The sequence below is a fragment of the Biomphalaria glabrata genome, chromosome 17 (assembly GCF_947242115.1).
Source record: "Biomphalaria glabrata chromosome 17, xgBioGlab47.1, whole genome shotgun sequence".
Lineage (NCBI taxonomy): Eukaryota > Metazoa > Mollusca > Gastropoda > Planorbidae > Biomphalaria > Biomphalaria glabrata.
In genome coordinates, this window is record NC_074727.1 from 16,995,291 (window position 1) to 17,017,661 (window position 22,371).

Consider the following 22,371-nt stretch of genomic DNA (forward strand, 5'->3'; position numbering starts at 1 on the left):
ATGATATCATTTTTCTTTCTTTTAGTTTTATATTAATTCGTGTTTTACTTGCACTCGAGATTTGATTGGCAGAATTGCATTTTCACTTTGATGTATATTTTGTTTTGTAAATCTACTTGCAGAGATTCATGACTATATTATTTGATGTTTAAAGTTGAAGTTTGTGACAGTTGCAGTGCAGATATATGAGTTGGCGATGTTCACATGTTTATTTTGATTTTTCTTTCTTCTTAATTACAACCACTTAGTTAATGATTTCATAATCTTATTCCAGTGTGCTACAGTTGCCTTAAGACTTTGGTTAGCAATGCTGCATGTGTTCTTTAACTTTATTTTTATGTCTCAATATAGTTCCAGAATTTGTTCTCCAAATGTGAGGTGGTAGAGGCAGTTTAGACAGTTGCATTAGTGTGACTTTGGTTGCAAATATTGCAACAAAAGTCAAAGGAGAAGGGGAAGATGTCACAGTGTTGAGTGTGTGAGAGTCATTAGATTCATAGTTGTCATCAAAGCTCACCGATAGACTTGACAGAGACCAGACGAAGGTTAGGACAATGTCAGTTAGGTGTTTGTCTTGTAGAGAGACTGATATGTGGGTCGGGACAGACATTAGTAATGTTAGTTTAGGTGTAGGCTAGATACTCAGCCTATATAGAGAAGAGTTGGGACACAGCGCCATGTAGTGTTAGCAGGGGCGTGTGTCGTATGCTAGGCGTTCTCTGGTGAACGACACATACAGACATTGGGAGCAAGTCGCCGAGGTTGGCTCGCGATCTTGGCTCCAAGAGGTGTGAGTTGTTTGCCAGAGACAACATGTAGGAATTAATTCTTAAGGACCAGGAGTGACAGTCTTGGCGACTGTCTGAGGCTTAGTGACATTCTGACGGTCAGAGACGGTAGATCTATATATGGTGTATCCTTGCCTGCTACGCAAGGGGATATCACTCTAGTATTGAGCGGACTGTGACGTTGGGTTCCAGGATCCGTGCAGAGACTAGAGAGAGAGAGAGAGAGAGAGACAAGAGAAATGGAAAGTTCATCGTGACCTACAGCCAAGCATCAATGTCTATGTGATTATTAACTTTTAATTCTAGAATCACATGAGTTAAACTTTATAATAGTATTTTAATTAATAACTTTTTTGTTGTTCTTTTTACATATTAGACTGTCGTATTATATGTAACTATAGATGTTAATTAAATATTTATTTTTCGTATGCAAATTTGTGTCCAGAGATCATGATTTATATCATTATTGAATATTGTGGTCTTTAATCCATAGTCATCTGTGATGTGTTTGTTTTATCAGTTGAATTACATCAGTAAGAATCATCCTAGACGTATAGCCATCAAGAGCTGATATCAAGTTCGTGACAGTCCCTAAGAACCGAAAGTGTTTTGGAAAGGCATCTTTCATGAAAAAGCTCTTCAAGAGATGGTAGCTGAATTCCAGTGATATACGATGCTTTTTTAATTAGTCTATAAAGTATTAGTATAAAGTGAATTGGAGATTTTCAAGATAAACTAATCAAGGTCAAGGACGATAAATTAAACTTCAATGTTGCCAACTAAATAAAAGCTACAAATGTACTTTGTAAACATTCTTTGAAATTGATATGCATGTATTTCATGACTTAAAAACAAATGTACTTATCAATTCCACCGTAAAAGAAACTCTTCAATATTTGTAGGCCTATACATGTTTATTTATTGTCTTCTTACAGACTTCAAAACAAATCACATATAATTTCCATAACTTTTATGTACATATATCAAACCCATTCCAGAACATTTTTACAGACTAAATGTAGCACAATACATTCCGATACAGAAAGAAGGAGGAATGTCAAAAAAATAATAATAATTTGACCAATCATTCAAACCAAAGACTTGGAAACAATCTGCGATGTCTAATTCTACGTCCCCTAATTAAAACTGCATTCTCCGTTAGTGGTCTGGGTACTCCAAGATCTATATGATTGTGAAAGTTGGACACCGAACGCTGAGGCTGAAAGATGAGATCAAGTCTTTGAGAGGAAATGCTACAGGAAATCGCTGGGTATCAGACCCCAGGAAAACACACGAGTTTGTACTTTTAGAAATCAACACTCAAGCTGGTAAAACATAGGAACTCCCTTAATAATAATATGAAGAGAGAAAGCTGAGCTGGTAGGTCGTATTGTAAAACATGACTCACTAGTCACAAAGACATCCTTCAAGGTACATAGGAGAACGAAGAAAGAAAAGCATGCTGTCAGAGCATTAGTAGGACAAAGTACTCCATCCGAACTGTCAGAACACTCTACGAACTGTCATGGGACCTCTAAGACGAACGGAACAGATGAGATGAGAATATGCTCGAGATTTAGCGTTTGGGTTGCCACTTTTTTCATTGTTATTGTTTTATCCCCATTAAAGTGGTGGCGTAGTGGTGAAGCGCTTTGCTTCCGATAGGTTTTGGGTTCGAACGCTGGTGAAGACTGGTATTTTTAATTTCGAGATAATAAGGGTGCCTCTGCGTCCACCCAGCTCTAATGGCGAAGCAGTACGTTTTAACGCAGCTGTTTTGGTGCGGGAGACATTTTGGCGGAGCAGTTTTGGCTCAGGGGTTATTTTGACCTTTCCTACTTTGAATGTTTTACATTTTCGTAATGTTCGTAAGAACTAAGGATTATAACATCCTAATACAAACTTCCCACAGGATGGTTGGGGATTGAGGTGGGAAAGGTTTGAACCCTGGACTTTCGAAACCACAATACCGAGACAATACCACATGACCAGGCAGCTACCCATAGTTCACAGTATCGTGTATGAAATAGTCTCAAAGTTATCTAAACTTCTTCTACGTGTTTTTTTTTTTGGGGGGGGGGCGGAGAATTATTATAATATAAATCACGTGGTTAATTAAAAATAAAACAATCTGCATCAAGAGAAGATGTGTCACCTAAATCACACTTAACCAAAATATTTTTTACCAGATAGAATCCATCTTTTAAAACATTTCTTAGCTTCTGCGGACATGAAATAAATGTCAATACTTTTTTTTTAAATGTTTTTCGAAATAAAAATAAATGGATGTCTTCCAGTGTGTTTAGCAGAACTCGCATATAATTTAGGGGGGGGGGAGGGGTAAGCATGTCATTGCCTTGGTTTCAGGTAGAAAACAGACTTATTATATATTGACGGAATAATCAAAATCTTTATCAACAGGGTTACAAAGACAGTTTGTGTCGAAACACAAACTCAAAATCGGCCCCCGAAGTGGTCCACCCAGGCAGGAAAAAAGGCTGGTTTCAATATTTTCAGAAATAATATCATAATGAAATTCTATCAAAGGCAAATGAAAGAGAAGAATGGAGAAAGAAGGTTGACAGATCCTGTGTGGTGCCCCAAATGTCCAGCAGACCAAGGGATAGGTGAAAAGTGTATGTGAAGTTAGATGTGAACCTGGCCTAACTGATGTCTTATAATGAGTTATCTAATTGATCTAATTGTTTTGTAAAGGGTCAATCTCTTATTCAAAGTTTCAAGAAAAAAACATTTCTGTAAAAAAAAAAAAATTCCTTTAGTTTTGTGTTCCGTGGCATACGATGTGCTTTGCAGCTCACGCGATAATATAAAAAACTGCTTATTAATTTTTGTTTTAAATTATGTCCAACTTATTTGCATAGTAAATAGATTATTTTCCCTTTAAAAACAAAAGTTAACATTTTTTTGTAAATGTAGTATTAAGTATGACAGAACTTACATAACTTAGCAATACAATTGTAAAAAAAATAATAATGTGTTAAAAAAATAGTAAATAGTCATCTTCCTTACTAAAAAGTTGTAAAAATGGTGTATTTTTATTAAAAACAGCTTGCATAACTGATTTAAAAAATTAGATTTTTCGCTTTCAGAAAAGAAAAGGTATCCGTTGCATCAGAACTTTGAATGATCTAAAACATCATGATGACCGATTTTCATTTTCTCTTCTAGTTTCTGAGATCTAAACGGGACGGACAGACGACAGACGGGCCACACAAAACTAATAGCGTCTTCTCTCCTTTGGGGGGCCACTAAAAAAAATTCGTCGGAAGGGGGTAGAATTCATACTATACATACAATAATATATCACGGTGAAATAATCTATACTAGAAAAGAATGTGTTTCTAGAATTATTGTCAGAATATCTCACACCAAAACGTCCCCTGCACAAACATTTCTCGCGCCAAAACGGCAGCGCCAAAACAGTCGCGATAAAACGTCACTTACCGCTCTAATGGGTACCTGACAATTGTTGGGAAATGTAATGGTGGTTGATCTTTTACATCGTCTTTCCCATAGATCGCACTTAAAGGGGTACTCACTTTTTTTTTTAGTTTTCAGTGGACCCTGATTGCCTTGTCTGATAATGAAATCGACCCTGTATATACTTAGTACACCAAATCCCAGGTGAATCAAACAATTATACCGCAGACCGACAGACAGAGTAGATCTAGTTCACCACTATTTCACCACTAGTTCACCGCGTGTTCTGTGTCCCTACGAGACACTGCGCCCACCCTTAGGCAACTATGAATCTTTGAATGCCCCATTTTAATTCTCCTATTACCACCGCAGCCCAACATAACCAACACTGTGTATGGTAGTACTGAACAGCTGAAGCGAACAGCATGCTTTGCTTTTCTTTGACACAGGCTACAAAAGAGCCTACAGCTCAGTATCAAAATGCTGGCTAGAAGAAGAATTGTCCTTACGAGTAACACACAAAATAAAAAAATAGTCTTCACCTATTAAAGCCTTAAAGAGTTTACTAGCTAGTAAGAGAACTTTTAACAAGTAACATAAAAACAATTATCCATTCGTCCTTTATGATCCTGATGGTTCTCTATAATCTTTTTTTTTATTTCTTGTAAACATCAAAATTGTATTAAATAATTCAAATTTCTAGGAAAATCGTCATTACTGTTTTCGAGATTCGTGTCCACCTAGTGTCCACCCAGTGTCCACTTAGTTTACAGCCATGAAAAGTTTGCAGGCTAATAAGAGGAATTTTTTTTTTTCAAAAGACTGTGATTGAGAACCTGAAAGATTCGCGTAGCTCTGTACATTTCCTGGGATTGAGAGTTGATGAGATCAGAATTTTCACACCCCCACCTCCATGCTCCTCCATGGAGCATCTTTAATCTCAATAAAAATTTCACCTTTCTTTTTAAGTGTCCCCCCCCCCCTTGCCAAATCATATTTACTATCCATCCCACTAAAATAGGGGGAATCATAAGGCTATGACATCATGTTGCTATTTTGAGGAAGGAACAGGAAGTATGAGAGTTAACATCACAAATTTGAAACTCTGGTTCACTGGGAGTAATGAAAGTAAAGCATATTGATAACAGCCATCGGAAACATTAATAATAAGCATAATAATAATCTTTATTATACATGAGGAAATTAGTTTTACAAGTGTGCATGACACATAACAATACATTATATCATGGGCGTAGCCAGGATTTTTTTTCGGGGGGGGTCCCCCCCCCCCGCGGAAAAAAACTATATATATATATATATGAGTGTGTGTGTGTACATAATTAATCTTTATTACATTCTGACCTTTTCGGGAGACGTTTATTGTGCCCTAGAATAGGTTCTTCCTGGAATAAGTGGAAAACTTGTAGACTCCCCGCCCTTGTTAACAAGGGGGTCTGGGGGAGCTCGCAGCGCTCCCCCAGCGCGGGGCGAAGCCCCGCCGCCGAGCACTATTTCTGGTAATGAAAGCCAACAAAATGCATATTCTGAGGTATCTACAGTGCATTATCTTGCTATTAAAAAGTTTTATTTCAAAAACCTAATGTGCTATTCTTACTGACTTAGACCCTCTCGCGCCGTTCGGCGCATTTTCCGGCAAGCTGTTTCCGCAACTCTTATTATGCGTAATTCATTTTGTCGGAGAACATGTCCCGCAAAACCTCATGCGACGCTCTGTCACAACCTTACTAAGGGTTCGACTCCCAGTTCGGCATATGATTTATTTGATTTAAACCCTATCTCTATAACTGACTCCTAAAATCTGTCTTTGTTGAGCCACATTTAGTGTTTTTCAATTTCGGCAGAAGACTATTCACACTTTATTAATGGAGCCCAAGTCACTGGTAGAAATTTGTAACCTCTCTTGGCTACGCTCTTGGAATTACATGCCTGTATTTCGCTTTAGATTTTATATCGAACAGGAAAGTTTTATCTTCAAAATCATCTGTTGAGGCGTTTTAAACTAAAAAATCTCTGGAGTTTTTTGGTTTTTTTTATAATTCAAAACCCCATTTAGCTACGATCATAGAATTTGGTGACTGTAGTTTGCTTTAAAATAATATTGAAGAAAGAGGTTTCCAACTCAAAACGCTCTGTAGGGGAATTTTAAACACCAAAACCATCTGGAGGGGTTTTAAACTTTAAAGAAAAAGCCATCTGGAGGAGGGGGGTTTTAACTCAAAACCCCCTAGTAGAGGGTTTTTAACTCAAAACCCCCTCGGCTGTGATGTGGTAAGTGATGATTTAGTATTAAAATCTCACCTAAAATAAACAAAATGAAAGCAAAAATCAGTCACTTAATTCCATTTCATTTCGGGGGGGGGGGGGGGTTGAACCCCAAACCCCCCCCCCGGCTACGCCCATGCATTATATGATTATTACAAGACCAAACGATTTATATGATATCACACAAAATATGAGTTTATACCACAATTTCACTTAATCAGTACTCGTGAGGTGTACAGGAGAAATAGAAGATTTGTTCATTGATGTATTCGATGATTTATTCAATGATTTAATCAATGATTTATTGAATGATTTAGTCAAGGATTTAATCAATTAAATGATTTAGTCAATGACTTATTCAATGATTTAGTCAAGGATTTATTTAATGATTTATTCAATGATTTAGTAAATGATTTAGTCATGGATTTTTTCAATGATTTATTCTATGATTTATTCAATAATTTATTCAATGATTTAGCCAATGATTTATTCAAGGATTTAGTCAAGGATTTGTTCAATAATTTAATCAATGATTTACTTAATGATTTAGTCAAAGATTTATCAATGATTTATTTAATAATTTATCCAATGATTTAGTTGCTACGGGAACACAAAAGTTCCTGTATCTGTTTTTTTTTATGATCGTTCTCTTGTATCTTCTTAGTGAAGATAAAATATTAAAATCGTGAACCGGAGCGTGCTGTTATGTTCTAAGTTCATGTGTACTTCTTCAGTCATTCCTTTGATTTAATCCTTAGTTTAGTTATCAGTTTACATGCAACAACATTCCCTAAATGAGCTGTAAATTTAAACAATGTCTCAGCTTTGAAAATACTACTTCAGATATTTTGAACGCTAACTGTTCATTTTTTTAATCATCTTTAGTATAGCTGGAAACAACTTGAGGGCGTCCATGACAACGACAACGCTGACAGTCAGCCCTAAGAAAGCACAGGCCGAAACACCGGACACGGTGGAAGATGTCCTTCCGTCGTAGATGCTGATTTTCAGGCGCTTCGTCTTGGAGAGGTTTTCCGTTGGCACCTTCAGCTCCTGAACGATGGAGGACGTCATTGACTCCAGCAATTCGTCGGACAGCGCTGCTGTGACGTTGATCGATAATGACGTGAGGTGCATCTTGGGAAAGTTTAAAGTCGTAATTAGTGAAGCCTCAAAAGATTTTTTTTGTTTACAGAAAACCTTAGAAGCTCAGAGTACGGAAAGTTGTTGGTGAATTGAATGCGTAAGTACTAAATTTAAAGTTCAAAAGGCTAATTTATTAAAGACTAGCATTGCACACCGGCTACTCCCGTTAATATTTTTCCTGCTATATATTGATTGATTTGTCTGGGACACCTTCGCCATTTTTTAACTTCAAATAAATAGGCCGCATTTCAACGATCCTCACGACATACGTGTGTATTCTAGTATCTGTTACATTGACTTGAAACAGCAGGCTCTCATTCACCTTTCTCTCTCTCACTCTCTCTCTCTCTCTCTCTCTCTCTCTCCCTCTCTCTGTCTCACGAGCCTTTTCTTTTTTTTTTATCCTGCACATCGTTATGTTCTCTGCCAAAACCGATTTTTTTTCGCAAGCACCTAATAGGTAAAAGGAACCTGTGTACGGAATTTCATGTGAATCCATTTAACGGTTGCTGAGATCTCTTAATACTTAAATTAATCCTTCAATTAGTCATGGGTATTTCACTCTTTTAATATAGATCAGACAAAAAAAAAACACGACAGCTTCTTATCAATTGAACTAAAGGATAAAATTCTCCTTGTTACTGCGTGTTTTTATTTTGTTGTTGTTATAATCATCCCTTGGGGAACGACTAAAGGCTGGTGTAAGCCCAAGATGATTAGATCTAGTCAATTTCTATTTAGAATCATTTTATATCGCACAGAATAAATGGTACAGTTGAAAAATATACGAAGTCTTTCAAACGCTATGTAGATTTCCTTTAAAAAATGGAGATTTAACACAAGAATTCTATATTTTTACAAATGGATCTTGGTGCAATGTGGTGAAGTGGTAAGGTGATTGGCTTTTGAACGGTGGGTATCGAGTTCGACTCCCGGTGATTTTGAAATTCGTTAATTTAATGAGGCCCCAGAGTCCATTCAGTCCGCACGACACCCTCGTTAACCGCATAAACAGATGGGCCTTATATACCCCAAGGATCGCACGCTCTAGAAAAAAGAGAGATTTATTTACGCTTATTATATTAGTGACTAGAGGCATGACGCGTAAGACGTATCAACTTCTTTCTTGAAGTAACGTCTGTAATTTTTAAGATAAGATAAGATAAGATAGTTCCGCCCCTAGTCCCTAGACAGTTCATCACATAGCCCCTAGAAAGTTCCGCTCCTGGTCCCTAGACAAATCCGCCCCTACTCCCTAAACAGTTCTGCCTATAGTCCCTAGACTATTGTGTAAGAACCGGAAAAAAAATATTAATTTCAAAGCACAATTTATGATAATTTATCGAGTACAGCCCATTGATTTCAAACGTTAGGCTCTGAGCCTTTACGTAGCTCGCTAAATACAAAGCCACTTTCTTTATCAACGTCTCGTGGCAGCTTTACGATCATTAATGAACCTACTCTAGCATCAATTATGTCAACAAACTGGATGTATGTAGCCAACTACTAAACTAATCTAAAGCCTTATGTTAACATAATTGTTTGTGGTAACTATGTGGCCAACTATGTCGATTTTCCCCTCGAGGAATAAATCGTTATTGTCTTTGAATACTTGTTCTAAGTTGATTAAATTTTTCTATACATAGATATGTACTTTAAACATAATTGTGTAGAATATAGTACCTGCTGGTCGGTCAATGATAAGCTCAATGCCGGAAGCTGAAAACTTGCTTGGTTACTAGGTGATGGCGCATTTCCAGTTAGTGCCGCTGTAGCGACCTGTAAGGAGCTCGTTGGTGAGACGCGAAATGACGTCATTAATTCGGATGCTGCTTGTGATTGTCTGGTTGCGTAAGAGCAACTTGCTTCCAGCATCCTAATTAGAGATTAGAATGGGATCAAAAACTAAAAGAAAAACATGTCATTTGGAATTTACAGTTAGTTGAAATCACCTGTCGTGAAGATTGTCGTACTCCAAGTCGTATTGCTAGTATTCAGATAACAGCCCTAAAGTGTTGGATGCATTGCTATGACTTAAAGACTTGCAATAAAGTGTGGGACCTAGTGCTAGTACTTAGAAAAAAAAGTCTGGATAGCAAGGAATATGATTCATGATAGGCGTGAAAATTGTATGATCTATCTATCTATCTATCTATCTATCTATCTATCATTCTATCTATCTATCTATCTATCTATCTATCTATCTATCTAACTATCTAACTATCTATCCATCTATCTATCTATCTAACTATCTAACTATCTATCTATCTATCATTCTATGTATCTATGTATCTATCTAACTATCTAACTATCTAACTATCTAACTATCTAACTATCTAACTATCTATCATTCTATCTATTTATCTATCTATCTATCTATCTATCTATCTATCTATCTATCTATCTATCTCTTCATCGTATCTTAATACTTCTTGAGTACACTGTTTTGCTATTGAGCGATGGCTTCATATAGCTTATTTATTCATTCGCTATATGGTAACTGGAAATAGTTTTTTTTTAACTAAAACAGGTTGAATACGGGTATACAAATAATTAGATTAGGCAAATATTTCATTTATATAGCAGTAAAGCGGGTTCTTATTTATATACTTTGACCCCTAAACAAATCCAGGAAACGAATAAATTGATGTATTACATACCTGTCCAGTGTCAATGTCTGTGAACATTCTGTCCTGTACACCGTTGTTGTCTTCAAGGGATGGACATCGGTTTCTATCGTCACAGTGGTAGTCACTGTCGTGGTGGCTGGTGCCACAGCGGTTGACAGGGTCAAGGTGGTGGGCACCAATACCTTTGTGGTGACGTCCAGAGTAACTGTTCGAGTCACAGTAGAAGCAGATTTGGTCATTGTGGTAGTGACTGTATTGTCACACTGCTGTTGACTACTAACAATCAGGGTAACAGTCGAAGTCATGCAGGTATTCTGAATTTCTGTAATAGTCACAAAACTTGAACACATAACTAAAGCATACGTCCATTACTTGGACATTGTTATACACAGTTTAAAAAGTATTTGTTTTTTACTATTCGATTGAGGGACAGAATAGCGTGCACTCTAGTACTGTGTAGGTCTAGAGCTAAGAAGGGGCGAGGTGCCCTAGTGGTGAAGCACTTGTCTTCCGAACCAAGAGCTCCTATGTTGAAATCTCGGTGAAATCTCGGTGAATTTCGGGATTTTACTGGCGACTCTGAGTCCACCCAACTCAATGGGCACCTGACATTTGTTGGGGAAAGTAAAGCGTGTGGACGTCCACATACCACCCTCGTCGTTAACACTCAGAAATAAGAACAGATGGTTTTGTGTGGTGCTGTCTCTGAATAGCAAGGTCCGCTTTACTTTATATATAGGATGACCCATATTTCAAAGTATGCCAGAGAATTGTGTTTAATTTACGAATTATCAGAAATATAAACACTTAAAATGTCCAAGTATAATTCACCAAGAGATGAAACAAACACTATTAACACACAATAAAGGTTAATTTCATAATTTATTCACACAAGTTGACTTAATACTTATTAACTGACCTCGTTTATTATTTTACCCTGTATTGATATCCTCTCTAAAATTAGCTTCTCCAACTGACAAAAAAAAATGAAGAACCATAATCCTACTTTCTAACTCCCTTGGATATTTTTAGTACATTTGAAAACTCAACGTGGTTTCTCGAAATGTACACATTTTGTTGTTTACTACAACCTTGACCTTGATACAGATAATTACATGACACATAGATCGAGATTATCTATTCTATGAAGACAAAGCAACGAGACGATTGCTGTCAGTAGAGACTGGTTGAGATAGCACTAATCAAAGTGTAAACCCTCACTGTTTAGTAGTTGGGAGCAGGAGCCACAATCTGATGCTCTTCTCGGCAGGTAATTTCTAAATATAAACCGTAAGAAGAACAAAAAAAGGGGGGGGGGGGAATCGATAAAATCTTTATTTCTGGATGAAACTCACCTGAAGTTAGAGAACAATGCATTGGCGTTTTTCTGGCGTCTTCAGGGACACTGACTGCTGCATTACTGACATTAACTGTTGACATTTTTTTTTTAAATAGACAACTTTGAATGTATATCATGAATTAAATGATTCAAATGAAATGATTCAAACGATTCAATTATTTTGATGAGTTCTTAACCACCACGTAAGACAAACGAACGCGACAGTTTAACCCACTTACTTCCCTTGATAATTTAAACTTTACATTGTATTGATGGAACACTCAAGACTGCCTGTCGGTCGAATAACAACATATTTTAGCCATATAATATAACTAGTCGAATATGACCAGTGGCCTGCGGGCCTTCGTTTGGGTATTACTGATCTACTGGATTGGATTTAGATCTAATTCAAACATGGAGAATAGTCCCTTCACGTTTTTGTTTTGGCCACGTAAAGTGTGAAAGTGGGTTTACCCGTCCAGCCGACCTATTTATATCGTCTACTATAAAGCAGAAAGTAAGGCGTATGTATGTATGTACTACTGTTACATACGTCACGGTTCCAGTTAGTACCCAAGGAACATTTATGCCAAGTTTTATGAAGATTGATCAAACGGTTTAGATTTCTATGCGGGACATACACCCATACATACATACATACATACATACATACATACATGCATACATACATACATACATACATACATACATACATACATACACTCATAATAAGGCTTGTCTTCGAGTCCGAAGATTTCTAAGGAGTGCAGTATTTCCCGTGGCTGCGCAGCCCCATCTGTAACCTACATATTTTGCCACATCCAGGGCAAGCATAACCGTCCGCAGGTGGTCGATTTAGATTTTCTTTTCGCCGTCTGCGTTTGTCCTCGGCAGCGAATTTTCTTTTGGTCTCAACTGTGTATCCCGCGGCCTTCGTGAGTGATCTCCAGCTGTCTCGTTCTGAGGCCGCATGCAACCAGGTGCTCTCTTCTATGTCAGCCAAGGAAAGTTGACGCCTGAGCTGTTCTTTGAAGTGTTTCTGTTACGTCGACCACCTTTAAGCTCACCAAAAAAGACTGAAGACATTCATACATACATACATACATACATACATACATACATACATACAAACATACATACATTACATACATACATACATTACATACATACATACGCCTTACTTTCTGCTTTATATTATAGATAACATATCTACGTCACGTCACTTTAGTCAAACTTTGAAAACGTTTTGTTAATACCTAATTTTATCTCACGACAATATATATAGAGAGAGCTCAATATGTTTTAATTTCGGGATCTTGGGGCGCCTCTGAATCCACCCAGATCTAATGGGTACCTGACTTTAGTTGGGGAAAGTAAATGCGGTTGGTCATTGTGCTGGCCACATAACACCCTCGTTAACCGTATGCCACAGAAACAGATGACCTTTACACCATCTGCCCTATAGACCACAAGGTCTGGAATGGGAACTTTGCACAAATTTTACTGTTTCCTGTTAACATATCCGGAACATTTGCAATGTTAACTGTAATTATTAATGAGGTATCGATCTTTCTGTTTAAATTTTAAAACGATATTTAAGAAAAAGGGCAAATAGTTAATGGGATGAGGATAGATGCAAATTTAATTCCAGACCAAGTAAGAGCAGTTAGAAAACATTGACCTGGGGAAGGGGGGGGGGCATGGCAAGATTGGAAGTAAGCTCGGGGAACTCCTCAATATAGGGACCCCCAAAATAGAGACATGGCTTGGTTTCAGCGAAATCATCAGCGACTTTTCGTCGGGAACAAAAAAGCTCGTAAAGTTCCAACAGCTAATGTGGTCATTTAGTTTTCAATCAATTGCATTAGACTTAAACCAGTTACTACATTCTTTGTACTACAAGGTTGTATTTGTAAGCAATAATAGTTCTCACTATAAAAAATAATTGTTTTATTCAGTTTTTAATTAGGGTCCTCCGATTCTTCGTTGCCACAAATCTAGCCATGTCTGGTGATGGTGGTGTGGGGGGAGGGGGGGGTCAATATCAGCTATCCTTCAGGTCGTTTACCCGTGTACCATGCGCTGACTCCCAACAGACAGGACTTTTTCTCCACATCCCAGAACATCCAGCACCCCTGAGTTTGGACACACTCCTCGTAGCATCTAGTGCCAGTGCCCGAGGCAGATTGGAATGTGAGATAATTGCCGGCTTGGCGACACATGTTAATGTTCGAGTCCGTGGTGCAGATGTTGTTACACGTTGAAGCTGAAATAAGAGAAGGTTAAAAAAAACAACATGAAAAATACTTTTTTTAAAGTTTTATACGAAGTGTAGTTGTATCAATTGGTTTGGAGTCATGCTATAACTAGATCTAGACCAACAACAATAGATCTGTGCGATTAGAAATATTTGTAACAATTGTTCTTGTTTAGCGCTATTTCATGCTTTTAGATTTCTCAATACGCTATGATCCTATCACTTATCTGGACCAGTTGGGAAAATGGGGGGGGGGAGAGAAAACAAGGTATATCTGTGTGACTTTTACCCAGTAGTTTTTAAAAAGCTGGGAAAGACCTGAATTCAAACTCATGACTCAAGCCTCCTCCAGCCGACATTCTAACCACTCTACTAGTAAGGTGTAAACGAAAATTGAAGATTGTATAGCTATCCATTATTTGTTTCAAACTTTCTTTACTGCGGCAACCTATAAAGGGGACTAATTCAGCTTATAGCACCACTTCAGTCAAGTACTATTTCATTTTCCTGACATCGTTCTTAACCTAACGTCTGTCGTTTAACGTCCTTCTTATACTGGTGTCGTCCTATATATCTATATAAAGCCCACACTCCCTAGTCATCATTCATTTGTATTGTAAAAAGAAAAAAAAGGAAAGTCAGTCAAATAATGTCACCTTTAAACCTACAAGACTAAGAGATGACCTAATTAGCCTCCTCTTCTTATGGGACATCGTAATATCGTATTGTTTAAACTCTGTCCTTCACAGGCGCTTATGGTGCGCAACAACGCACTGTTTAGAGCTGGGCCAAGACGTGAATGTTTAGTGACAAGGAAGGGAATTAGAGAGTCTGGTATTCTGGAAGAAGAGAAAGAGGCGTCTTGCCTAATAGCTTTAGGAGGTTTAGTTGGTGCTGGCGGAGGTGCCAGAAACGTGGATTGGCATGGACTGAACTGTGTGGCGGAAGTGAACCCAAGACTTGACAACTGCTATTGGTGTTTCTTGTTGTCAGTCATCTACAACAGTGGTTTCCAAACTTTTTTTTTGTCTCATAGACCCCTTGCCATGTTTTCCAGTTTTTGGTAGACCCCCTGCTTAACTAATTATGCATTTTTCAAAATTCATCAACTTCAACTGTGTATTTTTTCCAAGTCATGTATATTTAATAAGGAATATTACATTTAACTCTTTCTCTCCGTAATTATTTTCCACGTTCCAACAGAATTACTTATTTTGCTCATTTGTATTTCTCTATCCTGTTTGATTAAACTTCAATAAATTTTTTTGTTTGCTTTGATTAAACTTCAATAAATTTTTTTGTTTGCTTTGAGAAAATGTTTTCTTTGGTAAAGAATAAAAGAGGATTGCATGCTCTTTTTACACAACGCAAATTAATGTTCATAAAATCAAAAATTAATTTAATTTAATGGGGTCGAATCGACGTTGGTATCGTCAATTAGGAGAGAAAGAGTTAATATGAAGCTAACTACAAGACTTTAAGAACAGATATCCATTTCTAAAATGTACTTTAAGCTCTTCGTTAATAGTTATTCCAAACAGTTCTTCTAATGTTACATCCGTTTGTCCTATATCCTCATCATATAGATTGATTATCCATGGAAATATTACCATAAACAGAACATCTTCAATCCTAAGCTGAAAATCGAAATTGAGGATAATGTATTGTAATAGCTCCTGCGCCGACACTTATGGTGCGAATGACGCACTGTAGCCTACATCACTAATGTTGAACAGTATTAAAAAAAGAGTTATAAAAGTATCCAACCGTTAGATTCTACCATCTTCTTTAATACTAGATGGTGTAGGATTGGCACTATATGAGACAAAGTAGCTTATCTTACCCTTAGATTGAGGAACCTTTTGGGCCTCTATTCTAAGACCTCACTGCGTAAGACTAAAGCACTTACAATTCGGTTTCAAATACTGGCAAACATAGCGGTATTGTTGGCTACACTCTTTTTTAATAAGTTTATCTGTCTTTTCCTTTTCGACATAGTAACACATTCCATCCTAAGAAAAAAGTATTGTAAAAAAAAACATTTTAAATTATATTTAAAAATAACAAGATTACAAAGACAGTTTGTGTTGAAACATAAACTTAAAATCGGCCCACGAAGTGGTAAAAAGGGAGGTTTAAATATTTTCAGAAAGAACATCAGAATGAAATTCTATAAAATTAAAAATGACTGAGAAAAATGGAGAAAGAAGGTTGACAGATCTTGTGTGGTGCCTCAGCGGTCCAGCAGACCAAAGAATATGGGAAAGTGAATGTCAAGTTAGAACCTGGCCTAACTGATGTCTTATAATTGATCTAATTGTTTTGTAAAGGGTCAATCTCTTATTCAAATCCTCAAGAAAAAAGACTTTTCCTTGAAAATTTTTTTTTCTTAAGTTAAGTGTCCTATGAGTATTGCATGACATTGCAGTTCACGTGATAATATGAAAAACCACTTATTAATTTTTGTTTAAAATTATGTTCCACTTATATGAATACTAAGTAGTTTTTTTTCTCTTTAAAAAAAAAAAAACATTTTTTGTGCAAATGTAGTAGTTGGTATTACAGAACTTACTTAACTTAGCAATACAAATGTAAACAAAACGTTTTTTGACAAAAAATCTAAAACCATTTGCATAAATGTGTTAAAAATATGGTTTGTAGCAATCTCCCCTACTAAATAGCCTCCCATGTTTGTTACTATTAATAGTGAATAATTTTATTTGTTGGTAATAAATTTGTAAATGACTTGACGGGAAAAAAATGTTTCTTTTATTCAGAAAATATTTACGGGTCGCCGGTCCTTCGTTGCCCCGGGGCCTCCAGACCACGAATCCGGCACTGAACTTCAAACAAGAACAATAGTAAAAAAAGAAGATTTGTTTAAGACTGATTTTTACATGTCACAGCCATCTCCCGCCTCGTTCATTAAATGTAAATCATTATGGCTGACGTTAGGAAACACCCAAAACACAAAAACAATATTGATCTACCTCTGAGGAATCAAGTCGGCTTTTGTCGCCGTCATAGTGAGAGCAATCTGACCACACTTTCAAGTTACAATTATCGTCTGCGCAATGCAATCCGGTCCAAAAATTATCACTAAAGAAGATATATATATATATTCATTTATACTTATATTAATGAAGTGACTTTTCGATTTAAACATTCAAATTGTGTGGGAGATAAATGAAAAGAGATTTCGTATTAAAAGAGACAAAGAGAACTATGGGAGATAAAGAAATTTCATATCTGAAAAAAATAGTGAGACAGAGAAAATGCAGAAAGAAAAAAAAGGATTTACAGAAATAGAAAAAGGTTGTCAGTGAAACAGTCTGTTAGCGTGTCTTGTTGTACCGTGGAAACAGTCTGTTAGCGTGTCTTGTTGTACCATCGAAACAGTCTGTTAGCGTGTCTTGTTGTACCGTGGAAACAGGAAACCAGTACGTACTCAGACTCAGACATACGTTGGAAGATAGAGTAGGCAATATCAGGGCCATCCAGCGTCACAAGAGTTCCTCCATACTGTCCAAAAGTCTTTTGGCAAGCAGCTAAGGCTTGGTTCCATGGCAGTTTATCTCTCATCAGCGTGTAGACAATGTCAACTTGACGAGGTAGACCTAAATCAGGGAATACACAAACATTACTGCTTAATATTTCAATGTAGTGATGCCAAAAGGATGACCTGCGGGTCATATCCGGCCTGTAACGCGGCACGCCTGTCCGAAATTTAGATGCCCGCTCCGAGGCCGTAAAAGAATTGGTACCACAGTTTTAATGCATTTTTGACTTAATGTAAAAACGTTTTGGTATTAAACTTTTTTATTTCATAACCTTAACAAGCATCTTTAGAAAACGACAGTTTAAGATGTATCGTTTATGTAGAGTGATATAAAACCAAAAAATAATAAAGCTTGTCTTCAAGTGCGAAGATAAGTGAGGAATGCAGTATTTCCCGTAGATGCGCAGCCCTAGCTGTGACCTACATAGTGTTACGAATGAACAGTGACAGGTAGAGGTCACTATGTGTGACCCCGGCGAGATGACACAGCACCGAGTGTTATCTGGAATCTATGCATGTAAACAAAGACAGGATGGGACGTGCCTCACGTGTTGTTCCAGAGGACGAACAGATTTACGAAGGGGGGCATTGTGACAAATGAACAGTGACAGTTAGAGGTCACTGCGTGTGACCTCGGCGAGATGACACTGCAGCAGGTGTCCTCTGGAATTGACATGTATAAACAACAACAGGATGTGATGTTTCCTCCCATGTTGTTCCAGAGGGTACTAGCAGTGTTTTTGCAACAATAGACAAGCGATTAGGGACTCTTTATAAACCAGAGATGTTCATGTGAAAAGAGTCAGTACAGTCGTCGATACTGTTCTCTACTGTGCGAGACAGTAGAAGAGAGTGGACTTGAGCCGTTACAGTCGATACAGTCGATGTAAGACGTATACGCTACATGTTACAGTGACGAATTGTTATAGTTATAATTCAATAAAGTTATTTAAAGCTGAAAGTTGAGTCGTCAAGTTCTTTGCAGTGTTTCTTTTATTTGTGTGCCTAGTACATTTAGCCAGAAAATCAGAAATACGTAACAATTGGTGTCAGAAGTGGGATGTTTTCTGGCTGAAATGTCTTCGAGGAAACTACTTAACCAGCTGTTGGTCAAAGAATTAAGGCAAGAACTTCGTGAGAGAGGTCTGCAGCTCAATGGTAACAAAGAAACACTAACAGAACGCCTAAGACAGGCCCTTATTGAGGAAGATCAAGATCCAGATGAATACATATTTGAATTAAACCCAGATATGACAGAGGTCCTGAGTAACATGCAGGGCCAGATGGACTTAATGAAGGAGAGCCTCAAGAAAATAAACGCCATGAATGAAAACGTAAATGAACTGATGAGCTCTATGAACGAGAAGATTGACCAGAGAGTCAACACTGTGGAAAAAGAAATGGAAGAGATAAGGACTCATGTCCAAGAACAACTGAGTAAGGAACGGGGTACTAGAACAAAAACATTAGTGCCCGAAATTTCTGGGAAGATAAAGCCGCCTGTGTTTGATGGATCCATCTCATGGACTGTTTACAAAAGACAGTTTGAGGCAGCGGCCAAGGTTAATAACTGGAACACTGAAGAAGAGAAAGCGACTGCTCTGGTGTTAGCTTTAAGAGGGAAGGCAGCAGAACTGCTTCAGTCAATAACAAATCAACAAGATTACGCTGCCATTGTTAAGGCTATGGAGCTCCGTTACGGAGACGAACATTTACAAGAAGTTTATAGAGTTCAGTTGAAAACCCGACAACAACGCTCCGGTGAAACCTTGCAAGAGCTAGAGGCGGACATAGAACGTCTTGCTCATTTGGCATATCCAACAGCAGCACAAGACTTTCTGGACGTCATTATCACTGATGCATTCATTGATGCTATTCGAGATCCAGAACTGAAGAAGGCAATAAGAATCAGTGGTAAGCGCAAATCCAGCGAAGCTCTGGTCTACGCCCTCTCCTATGAAGCCGCCAAAGACGCCTCTAAGAATATCCATCATGGGCGTATGCTGGAAGTCCAAGAAGAAGATCTTACACAACTTCTCAGAAGAGTAACTGAAGTGCTAGAAGAACGCAGACCAAATAAGAAGCAAGAAGGACAGAATAGAACCAGTGTACGTTGTTGGAATTGTGGAGAACCTGGCCATCTACAAAGGAACTGCACGAGAAGATTTCCCCGACAAACAGAGTATCAGCACAGACCGGAGACAGATGCAAGGTCAGGTGCTCATGTCTACCAGGGAAACTAACTTTCGCCGGTTTTATGGGGCAAAAATCGGCGATCAAGAACATGACAGCCCCTGCAACTATAATTCCAGTCGCTGTGTTAGGGAAGAATAAAAGTCTGTACATCAATGGTAGAATTGGATCTCGAAATTACCGTTTTCTTCTAGATACTGGTGCCTCACGTTCAGTCATTCGTCCAGACATTGTCAAAAAGAACGAAATCAAGAGAGTGAACTCTTACTCCTTGAAGACGGCCAGTGGAGAGATGATGCCTATACATGGACTGACAAATATAAACTTTGAGCTCGGGCATCAGTCATTTATACAAGAATTTCTGATCGCTAACATTACGGATGACTGTATTATTGGGCTCGATTTTATGCAGAAATGTGAATTCTCTCTGAACATCGGAGGTGGTACTTTGAAATGTGGTGATGTTGAGATTCCCTTGCTCGGGGATGAAGATGAAGAGAATGGTCAAATAAGAAGAATCCTTTTAACAGAAGATACAAGTTTGCCAGCTCAGTCTGAAGCAATTATCTGGGGAAAGTTAGAGCATGGTCAAACTGCAACGATGACGGCGATAGTGGAAGGTATTGAAAATGACAACAGCGGAATGGCAGTAGGAAAAACATTGGTCCTTGTCGGAAAAGATCAAAAGGTGCCCGTCAGAATCATGAACCTCGGCCTACAGGAGAGACATCTAGAGAAAGACAGCCCCATCGCAATATGTAATACTCTTGACCTGATAAGAAACTGTAATAATGATATCACGATCGTTAATTCCACCAAACCTTTCAATCCACAAATTACCAAGCTCCTGACAGAAATGAAAGTGAATTTATCAGATGAGCAGTTCAGCAAAGCGGAACAGTTGATCATTGAGTTTGAAGATATTCTGCCATCTGATGAAACAGACTGCGGACGGACAAACATGGTACAACATCGAATAGACACTGGAAACACCAGACCGATTCGACAGCCACCACGTCGCTTGCCGCTAGCAAAGCAACAAGAAGCTATGGACCTGATAGAGGGCATGACGCAGCAAGGAATCATTGAGCCCTCAAATAGTCCTTGGTGTTCGCCTATTGTCTTAGTAAAGAAGAAGGATGGATCTATGCGATTTTGTGTAGATTACAGAGCTCTGAATGAAGTCACACATAAAGATAGTTATCCACTTCCTAGAATCGACGATACTTTGGACACGCTTGCAGGGTCCCAGGTATTTTCTACTCTCGACCTAAAGAGTGGGTATTGGCAAGTTGAAATGCATCCCAATGATAGAGAGAAAACCGCCTTCTCTGCTGGCAATGGCCTCTGGCAATTTACTGTGATGCCATTCGGTCTCTGCAACGCACCAGCCACCTTTGAACGATTGATGGAGAGGGTTTTACGAGGACTTCATTGGACTACATGCCTTGTTTACCTTGATGACATTATTGTCATTGGCAAAACGTTTGAAGAGCACCTTGCAAATCTGAAGGAAGTATTTCAACGGATAAGAAGTGCGGGAATGAGACTCAGCCCAAAGAAGTGTTCCTTATTCAGGAAAAACGTTAAGTACCTTGGTCACATTGTGTCAAATGACGGAGTCAGCACTGACCCTGACAAAGTTGAGGCAGTGAAACGATGGCCTACGCCAAGTAATATCCATGAGCTGAGAAGTTTCTTGGGACTCTGTACATACTACCGACGTTTCGTGCCAAATTTCTCAAACATCTGTAAGGTCCTTCATCAACTGACAGAGCAAAAGAGGCCATTTATTTGGACATCTGAATGTCAAGAAGCTTTCGAGAGGCTGAAAAACACACTATCCTCATCACCAGTATTGGCCTACCCCATTCCAGGGAAGACATTCATACTCGACACAGATGCAAGCAACACTGGAATAGGCGCAGTCTTGTCCCAAAAGGTGGATGAAACTGAACGAGTCATCGCATACTTCAGTCGAAGCCTATCGAGAGCTGAAAGGAACTACTGTGTGACGAGACGTGAATTGCTGGCTGCTGTGGATGCAATAAAACATTTCCACAAGTACCTATACTGGCATAAATTTATCTTAAGGTCAGATCACGCAGCTCTGCAATGGTTGCTTTCGTTTAAGAGCCCTGAAGGTCAGGTGGCAAGGTGGATCGAACGTCTTCAAACCTATGAATTTGAAACTAAGCACCGAAAAGGGCAAATTCACCAAAATGCTGATGCACTGTCTCGACGACCCTGCAAAGCAGAATGTAAGCACTGCAAGAGGGCTGAAGAAAAGGAGGTAGCTGTCAATTGTCTTCGGCTCGGAGTAGATGTTTCCGGACCCTGGTGTGATAAAAGGATTCGAGAGGACCAAATGCAAGATGAAGATCTGGCTCCCATTCTTCTATGGAAAGAAGATGGACAACGGCCAGATTGGAAAGACATCTCTGAGAAGGGGGTAGCCACCAAGGCGTACTGGGCTCAGTGGGACTCGCTGACGTTAGTCAATGGTGTCATCAAAAGAGTTTGGGAATCTGCTGATGGAACATCCAATCGCCTTCAGCTGATGTTACCGAAGGTGAGAGTTGCTGAAGTACTGAAAGAGATGCATAACGGCGCTAGCGGATCTCATCTTGGTGTCAATAAGACTCTGGAAAAGGTTCGTCAGCGGTTCTACTGGTTCAGATATAGAGAGGATGTAGAGGAATGGTGTCGAAGGTGCGACATATGTGCGGCAGCAA

At 38.4% G+C, this 22,371-nt stretch overlaps 1 protein-coding gene across 1 annotated transcript in view; it reads right to left on the reverse strand.

Annotated features, from left to right (window-relative positions):
- Window positions 1-1,730: 1,730 nt before the first annotated feature.
- The window catches only part of LOC129923792 (uncharacterized), a 31,639-nt gene continuing 10,998 nt past the window's right edge, over window positions 1,731-22,371 (reverse strand). The window contains exons 3-10 of the mRNA XM_056016504.1: window positions 17,333-17,501; window positions 16,875-16,983; window positions 15,794-15,896; window positions 13,696-13,893; window positions 11,644-11,718; window positions 10,319-10,610; window positions 9,342-9,534; window positions 1,731-7,649 (exon numbers count right to left, since the gene is read on the reverse strand). Of these exons, the coding sequence (XP_055872479.1) occupies window positions 7,368-7,649; window positions 9,342-9,534; window positions 10,319-10,610; window positions 11,644-11,718; window positions 13,696-13,893; window positions 15,794-15,896; window positions 16,875-16,983; window positions 17,333-17,501 (1,421 nt within the window). The 3' untranslated portion in view covers window positions 1,731-7,367. The remainder of the gene's footprint in view (window positions 7,650-9,341; window positions 9,535-10,318; window positions 10,611-11,643; window positions 11,719-13,695; window positions 13,894-15,793; window positions 15,897-16,874; window positions 16,984-17,332; window positions 17,502-22,371) is intronic.